The 25698-nt window shown below is 36.6% G+C and overlaps 1 protein-coding gene across 5 annotated transcripts in view; it reads left to right on the forward strand.

Annotated features, from left to right (window-relative positions):
- The first annotated feature begins 8630 nt into the window (after nt 1-8630).
- Nucleotides 8631-25698, forward strand: part of LOC136846089 (uncharacterized) — a 192934-nt gene continuing 175866 nt past the window's right edge. For 2 of the 5 annotated variants that reach the window (XM_067116807.1, XM_067116805.1), the window contains exon 1: nt 23075-23483. In XM_067116807.1, the coding sequence (XP_066972908.1) occupies nt 23394-23483 (90 nt within the window). In that variant the 5' untranslated portion in view covers nt 23075-23393. Of the gene's footprint in view, nt 8923-9626; nt 9874-23074; nt 23484-25698 lie in introns of those variants that run through there. The other 3 variants (XM_067116802.1, XM_067116804.1, XM_067116806.1) reach the window with 3 other exon arrangements.

Consider the following 25698-nt stretch of genomic DNA (forward strand, 5'->3'; position numbering starts at 1 on the left):
GTGTAGCTAGTTTGTTTTAGTCACAAAGCCTTCAACTTGTCTTTGCCAAAATGTGTGCCAACTTCTTCTCCAGACACACTCCAATAACAAGAATTCCCTTCATACTTGCACATCCAGGCTTTAAAGTGCCTATATAATGAAGTGTGTTTGCCAGTAATATAGTCGACCCCCGCTTATTCGCGGTTCAGAGCGTTCGCAATTTCAGTTATTCGTGGGCTTTTCTGTGGAACATATATCCACATTATTCACGGAAAATTTGCATATTCGCAGATTTTTTCATAGAGCAATTACTGTATTTTCATATTTTCATGACTAAATGTTTTAGGAATGATAGTTTAAGGTATATTTGGTGTCTGAACTATTAAAATAGGCAGGTATAAGCATTTTTAGAGGAGGTTTCGGTAATCGCGGATTTTTAGTATTCGCGGGTGGGTGTGGTATGCATCCCCCACAAATACCAGGGGACGATTGTACTCATCTAGTGGTGGTCTATTCAGGGTTTGTTGCTTTGTTGGGCTAAAATAAGTATGATAGTGTTTTACATGGAGGCAGTTGGTAACTGGTAACCACTTGTAAAAATAAGTTGCATGCATTTTCTTATTACAGTATAAGTTATGGATTTGCCACCTTTCTCTTCATAGTTATTCATCCTTATTTCTCATTTTTGGCAATGTCAAGAGTTGTAATCCTGTGGAGTTACTGGACTTTACAATTCCTGCTTTGAAAGTTCTGTTTCTGATGCAGACATTCATAGGCATTCTGTAAATAGTTATTGAAGCATGTGAACAGTCAGATTTTACTAAATAAACTGTTTTTATATCAAAAGTTTTTGTTACCATCTCTTTAATCATGTAATGAGCGTCCTGGTCCTTGCCCCATGAGTCAATGTTTACAGAAGTGAGGTACTGAAGTGTAAGATGCATACTTGACGATTCATAGTGAGCATGCACAGTAGGACTGAATATTGTCTTGATTAGCAAGGGACTGATGAACCTAGAAACTCACAGACAGCAAAATTCGGCTTATACACTTGACATTTTTGTGTTATATAAAATGTTTTTTTTCCTAGTTTGCTCTTTAAAATATTTTTTTCCTGTTTTTCTCTTTCATATGTATTGTTAGTTTCTCCCCATCTGATTACCTCACCCTCATTATCTTTGTCTGTTTTTGCAGTTGTAAATTACCAAAAATTCTATCCTTTGCACCAATTTCTCATTGTTTCATTTCTTGAGTGTTTTCTTTATTCTTCATTAATTTCTGACATTTAGACTACTCTGGTATCACTAGCAATATTTTTTTATAAGTTACGAGCCTAATGATCAAGAATATATGATGTTCTGAATCAGAACATAGGAGTTTATTTTCCTTTTGTGTCAAGAAAACACATGAAGCTTTTACTTGGGGTGTGTGATGCATTTATCTTCATCATAATACAAGAGTTTTGACTGTCCCTTGCCCTCTGTGCTTGTCTTATGCTCATTGCTTAACTAGAAATAATTACTAACAGAGTTGTGATGCTTGATAACTTGTAATTATTCATTCCTTCATTAACTATAATTTTTTTTGTCAAATTTATTGTATTTTTATGCATAGATAAAATTAAAGTGATACTCCAGCACAAAGAACTGCAGGTTTTCAAGGACTGTAGGCAAATTCAAACAGAATGTAGGGATGGTGAACTTTATCATATTTTTACAGTATACATAAGTATTTCAGAGTCCACCCTATATAAATCTCACATGTGGGCATATAAGTATTGGCATTAAAAGTGCATACAGCATTTTGCCTTTCCATGCTTCAGTGGAAAAATAATGACTGGTGGAGAATATTATATTGTTCAAGTTTTCAAATATGTAACAGTAAATGCTGAACCATACGTATTGATTAAGGGAACCTTATTCAAGAGACAAAAATGGCTTGCAACAAACGTTTTTAATTTTTGAGTAAAAGGCTAATGATTAGTTGGCATATTTACTAGATATTTGTAGACTAACTGTATTAACTATATCTTTTGTTTTTATCCCTTTATTTGTAAGTTATTATTCAAATAGTGAAGTGAACAAAGTGAGATCACAAATTGTAGCGCTTATCATAAAAAAATTGCCTGGATGCTAAAACAATCTCGTTGCTAAAGTGCTGTGTTTGTTATGGAAGACATACTGTATGGACTGAATATTTAAAACAGTACTTGTGGAACTTTCATAACCTATATGCAACAATAAAAAAATTAAAATTTTATTGTTTTTTAACTACTGTAGGTGGTTTTCACTGTTACATCCCCATTTTATTTAGTCATTGCAAAGGTAATGGCTTAAGTTTGCTGTTCCATTGGCCTTGGAGTGAAAAGTTTAGCATTTTTGGTTCTTGCTAGTAAAACTGCCTTCCATTGGCCTTTGTCAGTGGCTTCAGCTAGTAATATGCCTTGAAAGACATGATGTGGGCCACTGAAGGGCAAAAGGAAAACATTATCTTGTGTTGTTATGGGCTTTGGAAATTTATTGAAGATTTTCTTTAGAAATAGTTATTGTGTAGAAATTGTTCACACTAACGTAAATTTGTATGTCAAAGTTTTGGAGGAATATTTTTTCATACTGATGTTTCATAAACCTTTTCCTGGTCATTGCTTACCATCAGTAGAATATCATTTAATGAATGCATTATTTTTTTGAGTACCTTTGTAATAAGTGAAAATTAATCCAATCAAAAGGTATGCTTAAAATCTTGTTTTACTTTATTATTCCCTCATTGTTGTTATTCATTGTTATCTTAAATAAGCATAAATGTTGTAATGTATTTAAATATGCTATACTTTGCATGCTGTAAGCCTTTGTAATACAAAAGGAATTTTATTCCTTTTATCATATTCTTAGGAGGACATAATTTCTTTTTTTATTTCACCCTCGTTTTGATGGAATTACTGCATCTGTGGTTTACAAAAATATTCTGTCACAGATTACAGTATTTTTGAAGGGTATGTCATGCTGACTTTCTTTTAGTATTGCAGCTTATTGTTAATTGTATTATTAATCTCATTTTAATTTTGAGCTTAATTCAATAATACTGCGTTTCCGTATAGTGGGATTATACAATTTTTTATGTAATAGTATTGTTGCTTATACTTACTACCTGTGTTGGGTCATTGTTTGTGCTAAGAAGTTTAATGTCTTAACCTTTGATTTTTCATGTTTGAAGTACAGGTGGTGGCTTTGGTTACTTTACATATTTCAGGTTTAATACATATAACTTCCATATACTGACCGTGTATTGATCTGTTTGTACTCTCAGGTGTCAATGGCGCTTCTCTTGAGCTGCCCATGACTGATAGTAGCTGCAATTACTTTTCCATTTTAAGCAATGTAAGTGTAGTGCCTTGTATTGTCAGTTATACTGTTATTTTGTGTTTAAAGTGTGTCTGTTTGTGCAGTGTTTGCATTTTGACTTTTTGGTGAAGTAAATTTGCCTGTTCATTGCAGGTAGTCTGTTGTTCATTTATGTCTTTGCTGGAGACAGACCCGCATTTCCTCTGTCTCTTGTTCAGGACTGAGCTACACTGTGCCATTTGTCACACCTGTAACACCTGCTTTTCTTGGAAGGCTGAATGGAAGGAATGCTCCCAAGCTGTGCTGGTGTGCAGATTTTTATTCATAATCTCAAGGTTGAGTTGAATTTTACGTCCATTAGTGTGTTTATTATAAGAAGCAGTGATGATCTTGTAGCTGATGTGATTGTAAAGAGAAATGCTGTAAATCTCTTGGAACCAAAGGACTGGTAACCATCAGATGACCTGAGTCCTGCATCAACTGGAGATCCACCAATGCTTCTTCCAAGGCTGCAACAAGAGAGGTATCTGGGAAAGATTTAGACCAGCCAACTCTTCAACAGGTAGTTGCAGCAATTGTAGTCTTAAGAAGCTGTGAGGTATGAGCTTCTTCAGAGAAGACAGGTGTCCTAGAAGAGACTGCCACAGCTTGGCTGGAGAACTTGAATATCGCTAAAATGTAATTGATGATCCCTAGCATCCATTCCAGCCAATTGGTGATTACGGGTATCTGGAATTTCTTCAGGAAACAGTTGTTTATCATTTGGATAGCAACAACATGAAAGATGCTGGATTCTTCTTCACATCCCATTCCATTAAGAGGGTGAGCATATAGTCCAGCAGGTTGAAAGTATTTGGTGCAGCCATTGGTTTCATTACAACTCAGGAATACTACATTTCACCCCTGGAAAGTTATCGAGGGAGACCTTAGAGATTGAAGCTTTTTGGAAGTCACTGCTGCAGCCATTGCACATTGGTCAGTCCTTTCCTTGAGAAATTGTCGTCAAGACACAGCTTTATAGTGGTTAGAATCATTCCACTGATCTGTTAGCCATCCTAGCATTGGTGTCTTGATAGTGCTGAGAATCACCTCCTTTTCCCAGTCAGGGTTATCCAACTCTGCCTTAAAAAGATGAGACACCTCATGAAGGATGAAGTTGTTTTCTTTTTATCCACAGATCACTGGAGGAAGTACATTTTCAAAATTACAGTGTTTGGCTATGGGAAGTTATTGTATAAGTATATTCATAGATGTCTGAAGTGGAGACTTCTCAAGTGAAAGTGACTGTTGATGAGATTAGGTCCCCCAGCTTGTATGGCATATAAGAGGAGCATTGAGATTTCAGCCATTCTAAGAGCAGGTATGTTGAGATTCTAATCCGTAATTTTCAGACTTTTATGTAAGAGACATTATGCACAAGGGGATGGGAATTTACTCTTTAGAGCTCTTAGTTGATGTTGGACATACTTTTCCATGGGTGGAAGATGCAAATTATTCTTTTGCTTCATTCCCTATGATTATCATCCTTGTGCATTCATCATTCATCTTAGAAATGTATCCTTCTTGGATTATGAGGTACTCTGTCACTCTTGAATGGTTTGCTGCTATCTGTGCGTTTGCTGAAGTAAAACAAGTACAAACTTTTCACTCGTATGGGTGTTATCCCCTTGAAATTACCTTGGACACTTGGTTCCTGACTTTTTCCTGTCACAAAGTGCTCCACTGGACCTGCCAGACCTTTGCCAGGTTTCATATATTCACATCCCACCTAAATAGCAATTTAGGATTATTATGACTAATGAGCATCATGAAACAAATATTCATTTCATAAAAGTGATTTCTTCATACAATACTCATCAATCAGTCATAAAGAAGTGCAACATCCCTTTTACCTCATAGATTTTAGTTGTGTTATAAACTTTTACATAAAAGAATGAGGTTGGTAGTTACCCCCTACCAATGGGTTCAAGGCTTATTATGATTGACGGGCTTGTGTGAAAAAACAGGGTTGTTATAAAAACTTAATTTAGATGAAATTACTGAGAATATTTGCAAAGAAAACTCCTGTCTATAGTGGATATGACAAGAGTTAATGATTTTTCATTTAAAGAAGGCATTTCATGCAGTGTGTGCATAAGTAAATGTTTAACCTAGAACAGGGTTGCCAGAGAGCTATTATTTATGTACCTGACTAACAAAGATGGGATTGGTGCATGCCTTCAAAATTAACAGACAAGTCCTGCATTTTAGTGTTGTTCTGAAGCTTTTTAAAACTCTGATTTCCATGGAAGAGAGCACAGGGTATGTTTAGCTTAGTTTTATTTAGATTATTATTTCTTGAAGACAAATACAGTACTAGTATGATAGCTCTGACTCTTTCCGTCTTTCCTTCAATTTTTAGTTGTAAAAGAGTCAAATGTGGCAGTGGATCTGATGCTAAACTGCATGTTGTAACTATTGTCTGTGATAAATTAAAGATCTGTATATAAAGACAGTACAATATTTTTTTGATAAAGCAAGCCATAAAAAGAGCCAACTTATAGATGCAGTTTGTTTTAATTACAGTATGAATACTATTAGAAAAAGAAACAAGGGCGTGCATCAGTTGTATTAGTTATAAGTTGAGGTTGTTTTCCCAAAGAAAATTTTATAGTGTGAAAATAAAATGATGGTATTGTGATGATATTTATTTCACTCCCACTCCAGTGTATTACGAAATGTTTTCTGTTATGAGAGGAACAAGATTCATTGATAGTCTCAACAGGATGGGCAGCTGGAAGATTAAGTGTCATTGATGGCAGTTTCATCAGTACTGTATACGATTTTATTTTTGTAGGGTTCCCTTACATTTAACAGCTTCTTAATCAGTAAACTTAGACGATAAACCTAGCTAAGTGTAAACATTCTCCCCAGTGATAATCAGATTTCATTTAGTGTGGTTGGTCTGGATGTTAGGAATTTACTCTGTTAATCTGAGTCTGTTGTTTTTAAGAGAGTTTAGATCAACTGGACATTGTTATTCAGGTCCTCATAAGCTCTAGATTACAGTGTTCTCTTTACTTCTGCTGGTTGCATAAAGTATCCAATCACTTTCATCAGTTATAGTTCCAAAAATAAAAGGGTTATTATTCTCAAACTTTAAGGATATTGTCTATCACTGGGGAATAAAACCCACTTATATCCTTTTCTTTTAAAAAAGTTAAGTTGTACAGGAATTCTTAATTTCTAACAAAGGGATGGATTAGAGGGAGTGAGATACCCAGGTACTGTACTGTACAGTTATAGGGTGTTAGACGCAAAAATCAGTTACAGGAATTCATGCTTTCTTGGTCTTTATTTTTTTATTATATAGTACAATAATTGGCCGATGACAGATTTTTTTTGCAGTAATTTGTGCATGTTAACGAATACGAAAATGTTTTATGTCAACATGTAAATTTCTTTTTTTATTGAAATCCTTTAATAATACAGTATATTTAACAAATTTTCATCTCGATCCTGAGCTCCAAATCTTTCAACTGGTGGAGAGAAGAAGCACAGTAGTCCAAATGTCCAATGCATGTGCCACTTGGAACCTTGCATTTATGATTCAGCAGTACTGTTTATAGTTCAGTCCAGAATCACTGTTGGTATGCTGTCATAACCATTTGAGTTATTTCACATGCTGGTTCTTGTTAGCCGAATCATGAAATTGAGGCTATAAAACCAAGCACTTGAGCACTGTCAGCCATTCAACTGAGTGCTGAAAAGAGGTAGTTGGAGCGGTAGGGCAGCAAGTTGCAGGCTATTCTCTGAATAAGAGCCTGTGCTGATAAAATGCCAACTTAATCAGAAATAAGGACAACAAGAGATCCAGAAAACAAAAGAAGTACAAGGATCTCTAGGTGAAGATGGGAGAAAACTCCCGAGGTGTACTCAGATTTATTTTAGAGAGGTTGGACAGCAAAATACAAGATAGAAGTTGGAATGGAAGTAAAGTAAAAGACAAAAGTTGGTTTAGCTAAGGGCCAAAGGGGGCTACAAACACACCTAAGTAATGCTTTCAGTGCACGGGGCCCTTGTTATTGCATGATAAATGAGCATTTCCCTGCTGCTGGAATGCCACTTCTCCAGTGTCACTTCGATCTTACTCTTCGGAAAGAGCAAGGAGTATAGCACCCATCCATTCCTTTGCGAGTGTCCTTTCACACAATCAGTGATGTGCTAGTGACGATTCAGTAAACAAGGTGACAAAAAATATGCCGATAGAAAATAAGTAAAAGTGTAAAGTAATAATATCATAGCCTAACATACAGGAGGAAAAAACTAGGACAATGTATGTAACCAAAAATAGCCATATATATAAATAAGATATTTTCTTATCGAAAATATCAAGAAAACTACTTCCTTGTTTTGGGGGCTGGAGTGGAAGGGCATTGAGTTAAACAATCCACAGTCTGCATGTAGTTCATAAGCCTAATGCGACAGTAAATGTTTGTGTGAGTGACGACGAGAGAAGGACCGAACTATATGCATATTTGATAGCGCAGTGACCTGCATCAATTTCCACAATATTTGTCTCGTGTTGGATTTTCTAGCACTTAATGTTATGGTGAGGGTAAGCGTTGTGAACATTCTTTTGTCAGGTGAATTGTATCAATCAGCGCTGGCACCTGCATTATTTGCGTTAGCTCCTGGCTGTCCATGAAAGTTGCTTGTAAATCATCACTGACGACCCGCTTGTAGCACCTCTGTAACTGTACCTGGCGAGTATTTTAACTCTTGTGTTAAAAAACGGTCATATATGTTCCAGATGAGAGAAAATAAGATTAAGATACTATTAGAGAAGTATTTTGTTGATTGTGTTCCTGTAAGCGAAGACTAGAGAAGTATTTTATTGATTGTGTTTCTCTCTCTCTTAACACACGTGTGCGTGTGTTATACCAATTGTATTTTGCGTAGCACTACATTTTAGTTTCCCAACATGATGTTCATGAAGCATAAAATGTGGTTGCATTAGGTCACCATCTTCTTACAAACTCCTCTAACAGTACGGATTATTTTAAGGCAATCTGTAATTTGAGCTCCTTCGGTTGTGCTATCCCATTTGCAACTGCTAAACTAGGCCTACTCCAATATGTGTGAACTAAATGCAAACGAACACAGTCCTGCTCTCTTGTATTTTCTTCTAGGCTTTTTATTACCAGTGCTGCCAGTTTTACAGATAGAAACTATTACGGTAATTACCTAAATTACTGTTTTTTTTATTGCAAGTTCTTATCAACGTTCCGAGTTATCGGGAATGTTTTCAATGTTCGCAACTGCTCCTGTTCTGTTTGTGGTTCATCAGAACGAGATGGAGAGGGCGTCCTGGGGCCAGTCTGACAATTTCTGTCTTTAGGCAACAATCTAAAATAATGCAGACTTCAGGCTACAGTGAAGGAATTTACATTTATTTTTTTATACATTGTGGATGAATTCACAATCTCTGTTCTTAGTATCATTATTGCTAAAGAGCCTTTTTTTTTCAGTCGCATTGTGTACAGTTTTTGTAAACCAGTCGCCAGATATTACGTCAGTTGTAACAAATCAGGTTGGAGCTAGACGCTGCGTTCTAGACCAAGTTAGTATTTCGAAAGTATTTTGATAGTTTACTAGCATTTGTTATTGGTTGTCCAAAAGCTAGAAGCCGTGCTGGCAAGGCCAGCTTCAACTATAATTGTAGAAGTAGCAGTGTTATGACTTATTTTAAAAAGTAGTCACCTATTATCTTCCTGTGGACTGTCTTCAGGCCAGCGAATGTGTAGGCGATGTTTCGTATAAAGATTTTATTAAAAAATGCTCATGAGAATTTTAAGGGAATTTTTTGTTGTAGATAGCATAAGATAATTTAACTAGAAGAAGTTGTCAACGTCACATTTAAAAAAATCAGGGTTGCCATTTCAGTGCTTTTAGCGTGTCTTCTTTCCTTTTTATTTTTCAAAAATATTTTTGCGCAAAAAATTTTGGATAAACACGATGCTAAAGCACTTTTTTCTTATATAGTCAAGAATGATATACCTAAATAATGAACGGCAAACAATAGAGGGAGAAGCGAAAATAGACACTCGTGAATTTAGCTTACCGGAGCTTCAGTAAAAAAAAATAATAATACAACGGTACACTGATTACCGTTTGATTATTGCCTACATTATATTTCTGTCATTAATCATTTTGCTAATGTTGGTCATTAGTTTTAGTGATGCAAAAGCTGAACTGTCTTACCCAAAAAATAATAATAATTTACCGTGGTGGCTATTCTTAAAAGTATCTAGCGGTTTTTAGCTCTTTTCTGAGGTGGCAACCATCTGTGTCATCCAACAATGTAAGTCAGGAGCAGTCAGTTACTCAGTTTACAGTGATCCTGGTCGCCGTTCATTTCAGTATGAACCCCACCGGGATATTCTCGGCTATCCCAGTGTCGCGTTGTAGCATCGTGGCCTCGTTTAATTGAAGAAATGAATCAGAATCTATCCTAATGTTCATTGTACTTAACCGTTAAAAGTCTGCTCCGCACTTCATGTGAAGATAGAAGGTAAGGCAACAAGTTTTCGCAAAATTCTAGGTTGTCAGTTCTGGTGGCTTTTCGAAAGCCAGTATAAATGCGTCACTGATTTCATTGGGTATAATTTTCGTTATTTGAAGTATGTTATCAGGGAGGCACGATTTTTTCGGGATCACAAGTACAGTTATAGTTTTCATAGCCTAGGCTAATCTGTACCTAGGCCTAAGCACAAGAGGCGCGACCCCTGCACCAAGCTGAGGGATTCTCCCTCTTACTCTTTCCACGAGCTGCATTTAGCTTATATTTTTCAAACTTAAACTTACAAAAGCAACACCGGCAATATTTAAGGTCCCAGCTCACTGTTTCCATATGGAAGGTCATCTCGAAGTGCCCATGACACACTTAACTGAAGCCAGATCTGGCGAAGTATAGAAAGCCCACTAATTCCCTTCATGATGATAGAGCCTCCCCCCGTACATATATTGTTTTAAGAGGCGACACAAGAACAAGAGACCGTGCTGGCATATAACCAACACAGTATAAAAACACGAACACGGTGACTTACAGCATTCACTCTGTTGGTCTTTTACTTTTCATAAAGATTCATACCCAGCTTGTACTTCTAGTGCTTTGGTCACAGTGTCGGTTTTATTTTCTTTACATATTATCACCCTATTTTACGCAAAGTGGTCAACATTGGCGTCCAGATTTAAATCGTCAAGTTTGCAGCCATGTTTCCAATGTAAGAAATGAAAGAAAACTTTAGCCCTTTTCCTTCAGCCCTTGACGTTCCCACTAGGAGGCATCATAAGTTAAATGGACACAATGGAATGATGATTAACTCCCTTTGCTAATAGAGTTGTATTGTATGATATAGGCTCAATATGGAAAAAATTCTAATTGTGAGTTTCACGTAATGTAGTTAATATAAGTTTTGGAAGGGGGCAATTAGCATAGTCTATCAAAGAAGGTTAGCATCTCCTATTAGTTCCACGGAAAACTAGCAACCGTTGTTTTAGCATACGAATTATTGAGAAGGATTACTCTGCAAAATACATGTACATCTACCTCAAGGAAGGAAGACAAATGCTTATTTATTTGGCAGTGGAAGATTCGGCCAGTGAGACATGATCATCGCAAGGTGCCGAAAGGTGTTTGTCGTTTGAGTGTTTGACTGACTGCCCGTAAGATCCGAAAATGTTTAGGGACTAAATCATTAGTAATGAACCGAAATCAGAATTTAATGCCATACACTAATTTAAAAGGGGGGAAGAGGGTGGCGGGCATTAAATATATTTTGTCTCGAACTTAAAGTTTCACTTCCTTTAAGGAAGTCATTTAGACCCACGATGTATGGTAGGTTGAGAGAGAGAGAGAGAGAGAGAGAGAGAGAGAGAGAGAGAGAGAGAGAGAGAGGAGGGTGGATGTTGCAAATGGAGGGTGAGAAGAAGACCGTGATACGAGAGAGAGCGGGAAGGGAGGGGAGTGGGTGTGTGGAATGGAGGGTATGTAGAATATGAACCTATGATACCCTAATTGTGTCAGTACATACTGTTTATTTTATGGTGAAATTGACTTGAACTATCGCATGGTTTAATAGTCATGGTTTCTCCCGAGTATAGATGAACTTCATAGATCATTTTGAAGGTCTGTTGGTTCAGAGTCCTAGAGTCCGGATGTCTACACCTTACTGCACTTAAAGCAAGGGGCCTTAATAGCATAAGCCAGCTTATCTAAACTCAATAGTTTTCAAGTGCAGAATCTACCCGCTGAGAAATTGTCCTGCGTCTGAGGATATTTGATTGACCTTTTGTTCTCGTTCGTTTTTTTTTTTTTTTTTTTTTTTTTTTTTAAGCAAATTGCTATTGTAAATTTTGGTTCAAAAGAACATCGTAATTTTAAACCAAAACGGAGTTTCAGGTTCTTAGCCGAGATAATCCCGTAGATTTTCAACCAAAATAATCAGATAACTTTTCAGTCAAAATTAGTGTCATGATAAATTTTCAGTCAAAATTAGTCTCATGAAAAATTTTCAGTGAAAATTAGTTTCTTATATTTTCATTCATAATAGTGCTCTAAATTTTGTACCAAAATTGCCTTGAGTTTTTTCAATCAAAATTGTCGTAAATTTTCCGGTGAAATATTGCCAATAAGATAATGAACATCACACTAGAAGCACGGCTTATTGGACGATCTGTTTGTGTTTATCTTGTTCATTAAATGAGCTGTTAAAATGAAATTGACATATTTACAGACAAAGCCACACAGATTCTCGCATGTTAGTTTTGTCATGAATTCGATAAATACTGTTTCATTCTCAATGATAACTAGGGGTGAGAGAGTCAAGAATTCATTTTGCTAGCCCCTTAGTTACAGTGATTTAGTTATTGTCTTTTGTCTAACTTGTAAAAGAATACACTATTGTTATTTATGTACTTTGTTCTCAGCGTTCCTATGCTATGTCCCCTGAGTGCCTGTCGAGATTGCCAAGAATTTCATATGACTGTACAAAGGTACTACTCAGTACGCCATTAGCGGAGTTACCCAACTACTCCACGTCATTTTCGTTTTCTCTCACGATTGCCAGGCAGCTTTCGGTAGTCTCCATGGTAAAAGAAAAAAATAAATAAATAAAAAATAAAATAAAAATGTTAAAGTATAAAAAAGGCAAGCCTTTATTAGCATCCAAACAAAAACGTATGTTGTTAAAACAGATGCGTACATGCAAATTGACAAACGACAATCCAAACATTGTTGATGTGGTCAGCAGTGAGAGGTTCTTGACTCCCCTAGTATGAATGGTAACATATTTATCTGGTTTTCGTTCCAGCAGGTAAAATCCTCTGGTGAAAGTAATCATTGGAAACTTCGCCATTAATTTATCTCAAAAGCCGGACACGCAGGCTTCCGTGTTCATTTTGGTGAGGACTGGACCACTGAAACAATAACAAAAGTTTGGTTTGTTTTATGGAACTTAGGTGATCGACTAGTGAGCTGTAGCTTACGCACATGCACACACGTATGTATATATATATATATATATATATATATATATATATATATATATATATATATATATATATATATATATATTGGCTATAGTGCACTTTTTGAACTTTGAACCAAAGAAGAGACATCCAAGCTTCGAAAATCCCAGAACCCTATGACGCTTGTTTGCACTGAAGCGCGATAAGATAAGGAATATTTGGTCAGTGGGCCACTGTGGCCATTGACACTAAGCTGCTGATCGCACTAAATACACCATGCAAAGGTCGGGTGGGGTACGGGGGGTGGGAGAGCCTGGAATTAATGAGGTGATCAACCTCACGTTTTGTATTCTAGTGGAGACTCAGCTGATCGAGTTCAGCAGTTCGTTTGGTTGATTGTCGACTCGTGAAACTATTTGTTCATTTAGTTGGTTATTTTTCATCACTTGTAGCCTGTAATGCTTTTATAATTTCCATTTAATTTTTAAGCTTCTTTTTAAGGAGATGTGTCTTTTGTAGCTGATGAATTGATTATTCGTATAGGCCTAGCTGATAAATGAGAGAGAGGAGAGGGAGAGTTACAAAGATGGATATCTTAATTGGTTCCATTTATAACGAAAGGTATTATTATTATTATTATTATTATTATTATTATTATTATTATTATTATTATTATTATTTGAAGGAGTAGACCCTCTTTAGGTCTTATTAAAAAGGATTATTATTATTTATCTTATATAGTGTCTTTTCTAGTAGCCAAGTTGCTCAGCGATGTTGTGGGAAAAGTAGAATGCTGAAAACCCAGTCAAGTCCCTATTGTGATATTCATGTTGGAAAAGGACAGTGCACTTCCAGTATTCCGATATTCCTGTTGAAACAGAACTTGAACCCAGACGAACGATTTCTGATTGAATATTGTAATAAAAGACTTCCAATATTCCGCACACTGTCCTTTTCCAACATGAATATCGGCCAGTTACTGACTAACATCGCTGAGCCTGAAAAGCGAATCATAAGGAGTGATAGAAAAGACACTATATAAGATAAAGCATAATACAGCCATCCTTTTTAATATTATTATTATTATTATTATTATTATTATTATTATTATTATTATTATTATTATTATTATTATTATTATTATTATTATCTGTAGCCAAGCTGCACCCCTTATGGGAAAAGTAGAATGCTGCAAACCCATGGGTATGGAAAGAAAACTTAAAGAATGAAAGTGTAGTCTGGGACGATCAGAATGCAGAGGATGATCAGAATTACGATCAATAGACGGCATGTACAGCGAGCTAATCGAACGACGGTGACAGAGATCAATACCAAGATCTCGAATATATAAGTAATTTAATGTGACACAAGTTTTCATCCAATAATTTGAGATATGAGTCAGTTACCGAAGACCAAACCGGGGATCAATATTGACTACACGGCAAAATGGAAGAAAAATATTTCCTAAAAATAGGTTTCTAAACATCTTGACATTCTAAATGTCTTAAACGTGTTGCATGTATTTAAAGAAATGTTGTCAATGGAAATTCTGGGTTGTGGAAATCCGCTGTACTATTCTACTAACAGTAATACTTTGAGCTTTGTTAGTATCCAGCTTCGTTCATCATAATTAACACCGTGTACTGATTTTAGCTAAATGTCTGCTGGGAAGATCAGCAACCACAGATTCACAAGAGTGGGATCGATGCTATATTTTTTTTTTTTTTTTGCCATGCCTTGACACCGAGAGTTTATGTAATATGAACAGTAGTAGGCCAAGAGCACTGCCCCTACACTAGGAACACCCTATATTACATCTTTTAGTTAGTATAGTGCTCATCTATTAACTAATCTTTGGAGTCTGTGTGGATGCTCCTCAGCATCCATAATTTGACAGCTGTGGCCTCATGATTAACTGTCAAAAGCACAACCAAAGTCAAGACCAATTCGTGACCGCATTCTAGGGATGTCTGTACAACGCTTGAAATCGAAAACCAATTTGTAAACCACGGGAGCAGAACATTATTTTCAACGTAGACTTTCAGACTTGAGAGGCTGCTAGAGCTATGAAAATTAGGCAGTAATCGACAGTGCACGAGTTACCAGTTCCACATTCCCCTTAAGGAGTTGGGGGACGGGGGAGTTAGTGACGCCAGTGCACCCCAAGTGGTGCACTATAAGCATTGCTAAAGGGTGTTTGCAGCGTCACCTCGGCCCCTAGCTCCACTTCCGCTTTCTTCCTTCAATCTTGCTGTCCAGCCACTCCAACTCTCTCTCTTCATTTCTTGAGTACTGGATGAGCGGAGAGTGCTCCAATGCTTGGCTTGCCTACCTTAACTTCACCAGTGTATACGTAAACCAACAGTCATAAAACAATACCAGTTCTCCAACATGTACAAAAAGAACGAATGCTAATAAATAACAAAAATCAAGACACCTTAGAAGCTAAGTATTTAGTAATTCACAAAAAAACAGGAAAAATACCATTCGTGTCTACAACTCCATAGACATCGAGATCATAAGTAAGAGATTCTTAATTTTGAATTCCACGTGACTCTGCTAACTGTCAAACTTAACAGCCAAAAGAGTTGTTCTTTGCTCTGGACAGTGAGCGACACAGACATCTGTGTGTCTGACTAAAAAAGTACAGATTTTAGCATAGGCCGCCACTTACGTTGCTGAATTTACCTGATAGTTTTTTTTTTTAGTTACATTGTATTAATTTTCATTTACATCATAATCTCAGCGCTACAGCTTCAAGTCAGGTATAATTATTCCATGTCAAAACATAATCGCCACCTTCTCCAAAAATGATAAGCCTCCCATTTCTCCAAATAAGCCTGTCTACTGTGGTCAGTGAAACAGGCTTTGTCTTTAATGCGATATTCAATATCCGAGAAGGAAGAACAGGCTCAGCTTTTGGGAGGCTTAACTCAAAATGTCATTCCAATCTTCTTCAGATTTTAAAGGAATATAACACATCAGGGACAGCCTGCTCAGTGTGAATAGAGAAGTTAGAGCTTGATCAGAAAATTCAGCACGAGGATCAGTCATACGCCAAGTGAATTTGTGAAAACTAAGTCCAAGCAATTACAAAACTTGTGCGTGGTCCCATTTCCTCTCAGCCTGACTCAGAAGCTGGTCAGAGCTCTTGAGTCATTGTAGTCGGTTGGGGAAACAATAGTCAGCCTCACCTGTGGTTAGCATTGAAATCACTAACAAATACAAAACAGACTTTTGTATCATCTTTCTTGTAACTGACCCCGTGTTGCTGAGAAGTTGGACAAAAATAGGATCCTGTAAGTCTGGGGTGTGACAGATGGAACGCCAATGAAATATTGTTATTCTCGTCACATACCTTCATGAATGCAGTCATAACAGTGCAGAGTTTATTTAGAACCGAGAGTACGTCTGGTGCGATTTTTTTTTTTAATAATTCGCCTGATAGTTTGAAAGAAACTGTTTGGCAGTGCCTTGATAGATTTGTATATAGACAGATTTAACATACAAATAATGATAAATGTTTACTTATAGAGAACATTAATAAAATGAAATCTGAATCATAATTGGATATTAATCAAGAATATTGACATAAAGATTTTCACAACTTTAAATGGCTAAACATCACGAAGAAGATGCAGAATAGTAAATGGCAATACATAATAACAGTAAATGGCCTCAAATCACGCCTTAACGAGGAAACGCATAAGATTCAATACATATAAATCAATAATATTGAAATTCATTACAATAAGTGCCTGTAAATCAGGAAAACAATGAAATAACTTACAATAGTAAGTGGATATGATTCAAGAACATTGTCGAAAATAGTTTCTGGATATGATTCAAGAAAATTGTCGAAAATATTTTCTGAACATAAAATAACTAGCGATCAAGAATATAGATCAAGAATATTGGCAGAACATAAATTTGAAAAAGAAGGCAGAAAAATATATTTTCAAGATTTATAGTAGAGAAAGCAGAGCAATAGTTGGAGAAGGAGCTCATCCTCGGGGCTGCTTCTCCAGCCATTTGCTGTCTGTTGTACCAAATGGAGTGTCTCTCAGGTTCTTGCTCAAGACCGACCGCTCCTCAGGGTACGAAATCATTCTCTCTCTCTCTCTCTCTCTCTCTCTCTCTCTCTCTCTCTCTCTCTCTCTCTCTCTCTCTCATCCATAGTCATTTCTGATATTTTTATGCGTTTCTCTCTCATATTTTTACTTGTAATGTTGAGCTGTCTGAAGTGATTTTATTAAGAATATTTAGATTATGATTTTTCTCAAATCACCTTTTTATGTTTTATTCATACACTCCCATGGCAGAATATATAATGAATTTTAAGTATTTTTTTCATCTCTCTCTCTCTCTCTCTCTCTCTCTCTCTCTCTCTCTCTCTCTCTCTCTCTCTCTCTCTCTCATCCTAGAGTGCTTTGTTTTGTCAAAATTCCTTAGCGACACCCCTCGTTCTCCTCCCCACCCCCACTTTCTCTCTCTCTCTCTCTCTCTCTCTCTCTCTCTCTCTCTCTCTCTCACACACTCACACACACACACAATGGTTCTTTCAGTTCAAAGGTAGAACTCTGTTCCTAACAGAGGAACCCCGAGTTCGTTTCCCTGAGCAGGAGTACAGAGGTGTGATGCATTTCTTTAGAACCCAGTATACCTCTGTTGACTTAAGCAGAGAATTATTTACGTACTGTATCTAGGTAGTTATAAGTCGTCTGCCATTCACTGTCATGCCATAGACACTTCACAACTGGATTTAAGTAGGCGACTGGAGCTCTTAGCCGTTATCACTACCCAACAAAGTGGAACACAGCGCAGATACACACAAAGAAATGTTTGAAATAAGACAGGAGAAAGGTATCGAAATTTTGCTCAGACATTTGGTGATGAAAGAAAGTTATTTGAGAGTTGTGTCAAGCAAGGACGTAGGTATAGGTGTGAGTTTAAATTTTTTCTGTACATGTCATACTTTTAATTCATAAAACTGTAGAAATGTCCTACTTATAAATATATGCCTTGCACTTTAGTTGTGATACATGTGCTATGCAAATATACTGTTCGTTGTGTTTGCAGCATCCTTGATGAAGAAGGATAATGTTCTTGCAACTTCACACCAAAAAGACTGGAAATGACCAACGTTAACATCTCCCTAACTATATAATTAGGGAGATGTTAAGTGATAATGTTTTCGGGTACAAATGAAATGTACCACAGTAGAGGGGAGCGCCCGTTGAAATGTTGTGGACCCCTGAATGGTAGATAAGCCTTTTCACGAAGCCATTGGCATCCATGTCTTCACTGCTGTAGAGCAGTTGGACACCCAGGAAGCCACAGTATCTTTTTCGGATGGCTTTCTGTGATTTTTTATCATCCTTTAAAGTCTTGGTTCATAAATAATATTGATGAAGATTAATTTCATAATTTCTACAAAATTAGTTATTCATTATCAAAAAGGAGCCTGGTACTCCTCAAGACCAGGTAAGGGCCCTCCTACTTTTTGACATTGTGACTTCGCATCCTGCTGAGCAAGAATTGGCTGTGGGGATGGCCATCATGTGTCTTTTTTTTTTTTTTTGCCCCCTAATGCTATGTTTGTCCCTCAACCAATTTACCAGGGCATTACTGTGGTAACAGCCTAAAGAGACTCTAATGACTGTGGCATAAGGTAAAAATACACACATGGGCTGGAGTCACCTATTTATTCTTGGGAGTAAGTCCACTCTTGACGTGCCGTGCTGCCGGGAATTTAGTGACATGTCGGTTGTGAGTACGACTGAGACCCAACGTCAGGTGACGCCCATGGCATATAGTGACTGGAAGCTGCACTGTGATTGGCTCTCAAACCTGGCAGTTAAACGTAGGTTCAGTAAAACTCAGTGCCTACAGGGCAACCCCCGAGTGCCCTGGAGTCAGCTGATTTATTCATGAGATTAAGTTCGCTTTTAATATGCAATGCAGACGGGGATGAAGTTACAAGTAGGTCAGTCATTACGACTGAGACCCAGTGTCAGATTATACACGTGACATGTAAGCACATGACTGGAAGCTGCTCTATGATTGGCTGCTGAATCTGGCTGTTTAACCTGAGCCCAGCAGCCAAGCTGAGTGCTTACACTGGATTCTGAATGAAGTGATGGTTGCACTAGGGCATAATGAGAAGCTTAACATGGGCACTAGTGGGGGACAGACTCAACAAAAACTTTGGAGCTGCTCCCTCAAGTCTAAGCTCCACTGGAGAGGCTACCCAGGATGCATGATGGTGATAATGATGATGAACAATACCAATCATGCTGAGAGGCTGCACAGGATGCTGGTGATGATGATAATGATCATGGTGACAGGGACAATGCCACTCCTGTTGTGACCACGTTCAGCCGGGTATGAGACTGTGTCCCTTTGTAATGAAAGACCAACATCATCAGTCTTCAACAACGGCGATCCTTATTTTAGATTAGGCTTGAGGACTAATTCAGGGCTGTCACTACCACAACCAAGTCCATCACCACAGGATTACCCAATTGCTCCATCTGCATCGAAACCACAGCCCAATACATCTGCCATTGTTGTTCCAGTGCCACATCACTCACTCAGTTCTTTGTCACGTCAGGATCTGGCACCTCACTCGGCCTTAGGGGTCCTGATGGCATAATTTCTTAGCTTCTTCCTATACCTATGAATACATACACAGGTTCACTTACGAACACTGAGGTGGTGGGATGTGTCTTCAGTACCACTAGACATAATACTAAGAAACAACAGAAATATGCACGTGATTTTGTTTATTAACTGAAGTCACTAGCCAAATGTAACTCTGCCTTTTAAAAAGCACATAAATTTTTTTAAAAATCAATATCAAAGGGTAAATTGTACACTATGAACCATCCAGTACATGCAATTGGTTTGTGGCATAAACGCAAACTGTACATAGAATTGGGACACATAGAAAATGTAAATAATGTGAGCCTAGTGAATGTGAAGTGCGCTAGCATCATACATTTCTTGCACTATTGTTCCAAATTACAGATAACCTGGCCCTTGCGAATTTATTTTTTGTTACACTTCAATATACACAAAATATACACAAAATTCACTATACGGGTTCATGTATTACATACAATACCTTTGGATGTTTTGTGTTTTATGCCAGTGGTTATTTGGTCATAAATAATATGTAGTTTTGTCAGGCTAGACAACTGTCACGAAGTTCTTGAATAATTCATTTTGCTTTGCTAAAGTTTAATAGCTTTCTGTTTTTTATGTTTAATACGTTTTCTAGTAACTAGTAAATATACATTTTTATAGGTTAGCCAGAATACTAGTAGGGTTTTCAGGCAGTCTAGAGGTACCAAAGCATAGGCTGGCCCTAGTTACTGTTCCTTCTTTCCCCTGTGGATGTATTAGCACTCCTGCTCGCTCCCACCTGGATGAATTAGTGTACATGATTGAGGGGGGACTCTGTAAATGTGTATACAGTATGTATGTGTATACATGTATACATATGTATATAAGCTATATAATTACTATACCTATATATACTGTATATATGTAAATATATATATATATATAATTATATATATATATATATATATATATATATATATATATGCTTGTATGTGTGTGTGTGTGTGTGTGTAAGAAATGAAATAGCATAGGACATAATAAAATGCTATTGAAAGTATTTAGGACGTAAAGGCGACTTCACCTGGGAATATTTTCGTGCTGTGGCTATACTCACATCTGAATTAATCTAATCATTATCATTTTACGTCTATAAAGTTTTACTAATCCATTTACTCCCAAAGTTCTGCTTTGCAGGTGTATCTAAGTTAGCCTGTGTCGGTTTGTGTATGAATATTAAAAGTCAATTATATGCGCGCCCGCGTGTGCAAGTGTGTGTTTTAGCGTCATTAGCTGCCACTTAGTACGCTCGAGGCGTTAGTCGAACAGCTGATAAAATTTTAAGGTTCCTTTACCCTCAGCAAACACGAGATCAAATCTTAAAGGAGACGTATGGAGAGAACTCTCAGACCTCTATTTATTTTTAATTTCCGAAGTTTTCTCATCTCGCTCGGCGGTATAACGGTGCTAAATCGTTCAATTGTTTTTTTGGTTTCGTTGTAACATGGAGATTGAATAACATACATTAATGTGAAGAAGTGGAAAAGAGGTCATTTGATAAGTAATTAGTACGTAATTATCCCTTATTGGCACACAAATGTAAGGTAATCTTAATAGGTTCCACTTTGGGGATAGAATTGACAATTACGTCGACGCAATGGGACATTAAAGGTTTTCTTAAGTGTTTCTGCAAGGCACAAATTGCATTCACGTGCGTGTGTATGTATGTACGTTTGCTAGCACGCATGCAACAGGACATTTTAATTTGATGAACGTATATCCTTCTTTTCGCTTAGTAAAAATTTTTTTTTCATTAACAAAGCTGTGCCGCTATTGAGATCTGTTTGACAGTTAAAAAAAAAACGTTAGTATTTTCATAATTTGAAATCAAAAGTGTACTGTTTTAATTATTATTTTTTATTTATTTATTTATTTTTTATTTATTTATTTATTTTTTATTTATTTATTTATTTTTTATTTATTTATTTATTTATTTATTTTTGCAATAACGCCCTCTCGGTATCTTTAGCATTAAAAAAAGCGTTAGTCTTTTCAGAATTTGAAATAAAAAATTCACTGTTTTTATTATTATTATTTTTATCTTTTTGCTAGAAGAGAGAGATGATTTTTTTAACTAGTTGACGTAGATTACACATTAGAAAATGAGATCTGAGCAGAGAAAAATATGTTTCATGAGCGACTGCAGCACAGTCCGTGTGTACACATGAAGAAACGGAAAATATTATCGACAGTTTTTCGTACTGAAAGCGTGCTGAACGCCAACAGGAGACGAGAGAGTGAGTCAGGGTAATCAATTACTAATCATGTTTTTGATCTTTGATTGAAGGAGTGATGTTGGTGACTGAATAGGAGTTTTATAAATAAAAAGACCTTTTTGAAAAATTATTATTATTATTATTATTATTATTATTATTATTATTATTATTATTATTATTATTATTATTATTATTATCGTCTCGGTTGGGGAATAAGTGAACGCGATGATGTTGGTGACTAAATGGAAGTTTTATAAATAAAAAGTCCTTTTGTAGATTATTATTATTATTATTATTATTATTATTATTATTATTATTATTATTATTATTAGTATTATTATTATTGATTATCGTCTAAATGGGGGAATGAGTGAACGTGATGATGTTGGTGACTCAGTGGAATTTTTATAAATAAAAGTCCTTTTGAAAATTATTATTATTATTATTATTATTATTATTATTATTATTATTATTATTATTATTATTATTATTATTATCGTCTAAATGGGAGAATGAGTAAACGCAATGATGTTGGTGACTGAATGGAATTTTTATAAGTAAAAGTCCTTTTGAAAATTATTATTATTATTATATTATTATTATTATTATTATTATTATTATTATTATTATTATTATTATTATTATTATGAATTATCGTCTGAATGGGGGAATGAGTGAACGCGACGATGGTGACTGAATGAGAGTTTTGTAAATAAAAAGTCCTTTTGCAGATTATTATTATTATTATTATTATTATTATTATTATTATTATTATTATTATTATTATTATTATTATCGTCTCAATTGGGGAATGAGTGAACGGGGTGATGTTGGTGACTAAATGGAAGTTTTATAAATAAAAAGTCCTCTTGAAAATTATTATTATTATTATTATTATTATTATTATTATTATTATTATTATTATTATTATTATTATTTAAATGAGGAATGAATGAACGCGGAGGTGAATAAGTCCTCAGAGAACACTGGTGTCCCACGGAGGAGTAGGTTTTGATAAGTGGCAAAGAGAAGGCTCTGGCCTGTCACACTGAGGATTGAAGAGAGAAAGAGGGTGCGCTATGCCCCCAGCAGAGAGAGAGAGAGAGAGAGAGAGAGAGAGAGAGAGAGAGAGAGAGAGAGGCGGTGGCATTGGTGGCGGCTCTCTCTGGTGAGGGGCCTGGCTCTGGGGGTGTGCCTGCTGCCTGCCTTTCCCGTGATCAATAAAGAGAAGAGCGGAGGGAGGAGTGAGGGAGGGAGGGAGAGAGAAGACGAAGTGAGGAAGGAAGAGTAGCCTTCCTCCTCCTCCTCCTCCTCCACCTCCACCTCCTCCTCCCTATCACTCTCAGTGTAGTCTGTACCGCGGTATGTGGTGGTCGCGGCGACGCTGCTGCAGTAGCTCGTCCTCCATTCGCTGGAGACGGTGTAGTAGGTGTTTGTTGTAGGAGGTAGTCGCGGTAGTTTTGTAGTAGTGGGGGAATTGGAGAGGTGGCCCGGGTTGGCCCACCGCCCCCCTGCAGTGCAATATCGGTTGAGGGGGTCGGGTCGCGCGAGAGAAAGAAAGCTAGAGAGAGAGAGAGAGAGAGAATCTCAAGACATCCTCGGCACTATGTTTGTTGTGTATGGGGAAGACGAAGACGGTGCTTGGGTGTGGTAGGAGGAAAGCATGACACTGTCGGAGCTCGGGGTTCGTGTCTCGGCAACCGATAACACCAAGCGCTCGCCCTCAGCACCTCTACCGCCCGTCCATACTCAGGTGAGAACGCATGCACGCACAAACACCCACCCACCCACCCACCCACCCTCTCAGTGGCACGGATCAAGTCATAAGTCCCCCCGAAGTCACGACCGACCTGCGACTCGAATGCTATGAATTATGAACGCCCAAATTAGCGTTACATGATCCAGGGTGCTAGGGACAGGACGATTAAGAAACGGTTTAATTGTCATTGCTAAAAAGAGATGGGATAAAGAAGCGGGCATCCATACCACAATGACTCCCAAATCCAACGCTCTGCATACGCACTACGCACGAAGCTGCGGAATAAAGGGAAAAACGAAGTGGGAAGAGAGACGAAACGAATGCCCTTGTCTTTAACAGCTGGACCCTCACCTCTCGGGTCAGAGTCTCCAACATACTAATTATAGCAGTGCTGACCACGCCCCTGGGAACAAGAGAACCCTTCCCAATTTAGGATTAATATCGATCCCTCTTCGCGGGTCAAACCATTATGATAACTCGGCACCTGCTACGTTTTCCTCGCTCCTTTCATCCTCCTTTTCTTGTTTCTGCTTCTGCTCGTGACTAAATTGAACCCTGGCAGTTTTATGGCCGGATAGTTTTTTTTTTTTTTTTTCCATAACGCCATTTCTGCCAAGTAAGACTCTCATGCAACTGTTCGTCACATAACTGTGTCCTTGTGATATGATTTTTTCTTTTACAGAAAACATTTTTAGACAATAATTGTATAAACTTGCTATTTTTTCTCTGTCCCTTCTATTAATATACAATGAAAATGCTTCGGGAAAAACGAGCAGTTTATATCTCAGCTTATTGTGCGATTTCATTTTAATGATAAGCTATATTCATTGCATATCCAGTTAAAATTGAGCAAAATAAAAATTCAATATATTACTATTGTTTGCTTAGCGAGGAAAAGAAACTCGGATAATAAAATCCAGAGATAGCTATAGTTCTTATGTATAACAAATACAGTGTTTGGCCTGCACTCCTGTAGTCCAAGGGGCATAGGTATTAAGTATCTGAGTAAAGTGTTTCTGAAATTCATTGTACAAGATGGACAATTCAGAAATGTGAAACGATAGAAATATTTCTTGACAAAGACTACTGGAATGACAAAAAGAAGTTGCAGACCTACACTTGAGTAGACAAAGTCAGAAATGAAGTATTCCAAAGCCTCAGTCACCAAGTTAATTAATTTTGCATTTGAAACAAAGAACACAAGAAAGAAAGAAATTTTGATTGAAAAAGGGTTTCGTGGAAACCATATGGCAGTTAGGATTCTGCCGAGTCCCGTATGGTGATGTTTGTTTACAGTGTGTCGTTCTCTACGTCTCATTTAGATATCAGTTCCTTTATGCCTAAAGAACGAATCGATTCTATCCGGATACATTTTTTACTGTGTTGCAAAAATTTTTTTATTTTTACTTGATCACTGAGGCAAATGCTTTGTTCATGAATACTATGACCTCGCTCAGATGTACCTCTGCTAATTTATGTACGAATATTGTACAAATAGGATATTATGTAAATTTGTTTTTAAATAAAGAGTGCATGAACACAAATATATTAAGACTCCCTGCACTATAATCTGCACACAACTGTAAACGAGTGAGTCATAGTTTACGTCATTCCAAAATTGTTGAAGGTGTTTATATTGCAAACACATACTTTATATATATATATATATATATATAAATATTGTTGAAGGTGTTTATATATATATAAATACATATATTTATATATATATTTATATATTATATATATATATATATATATATATATTATATATATATATATATATATATATGCAGATGTATCATAGGGAAAAGGAGGCACTGGGTTTAAGTCTTGACGGGTTTTGTCTTTATATCTAAGACATCTTCAAAAGGATGTGTGTGTGGCTGTGTACTGTGTATGTATATATATATATATATATATATATATATATATATATATATATATATATATATATTATATTTATATATATATATATAATTTAATTAATTTGGATATATATATATTTAATTAAATGCTAAATGTGAATAAATGAGAAAATTTCAAGCTGCTGAGATAAACTGTAGCTCAGTATATGTGACCTAAGAAGATTGTGAAAATCACAGAAATGTGAATACACTGTACATAAAGTGGTAAAAAATCTAGGTACTTAGTTTAATGCATGTATCAGGGTGTTTAGAGGTGGCCTTGTCTTGTGGAAAGAATAGGGGAC

Source organism: Macrobrachium rosenbergii, chromosome 14, assembly GCF_040412425.1.
Source record: "Macrobrachium rosenbergii isolate ZJJX-2024 chromosome 14, ASM4041242v1, whole genome shotgun sequence".
In the NCBI taxonomy this organism is placed as follows: Eukaryota; Metazoa; Arthropoda; class Malacostraca; order Decapoda; family Palaemonidae; genus Macrobrachium; species Macrobrachium rosenbergii.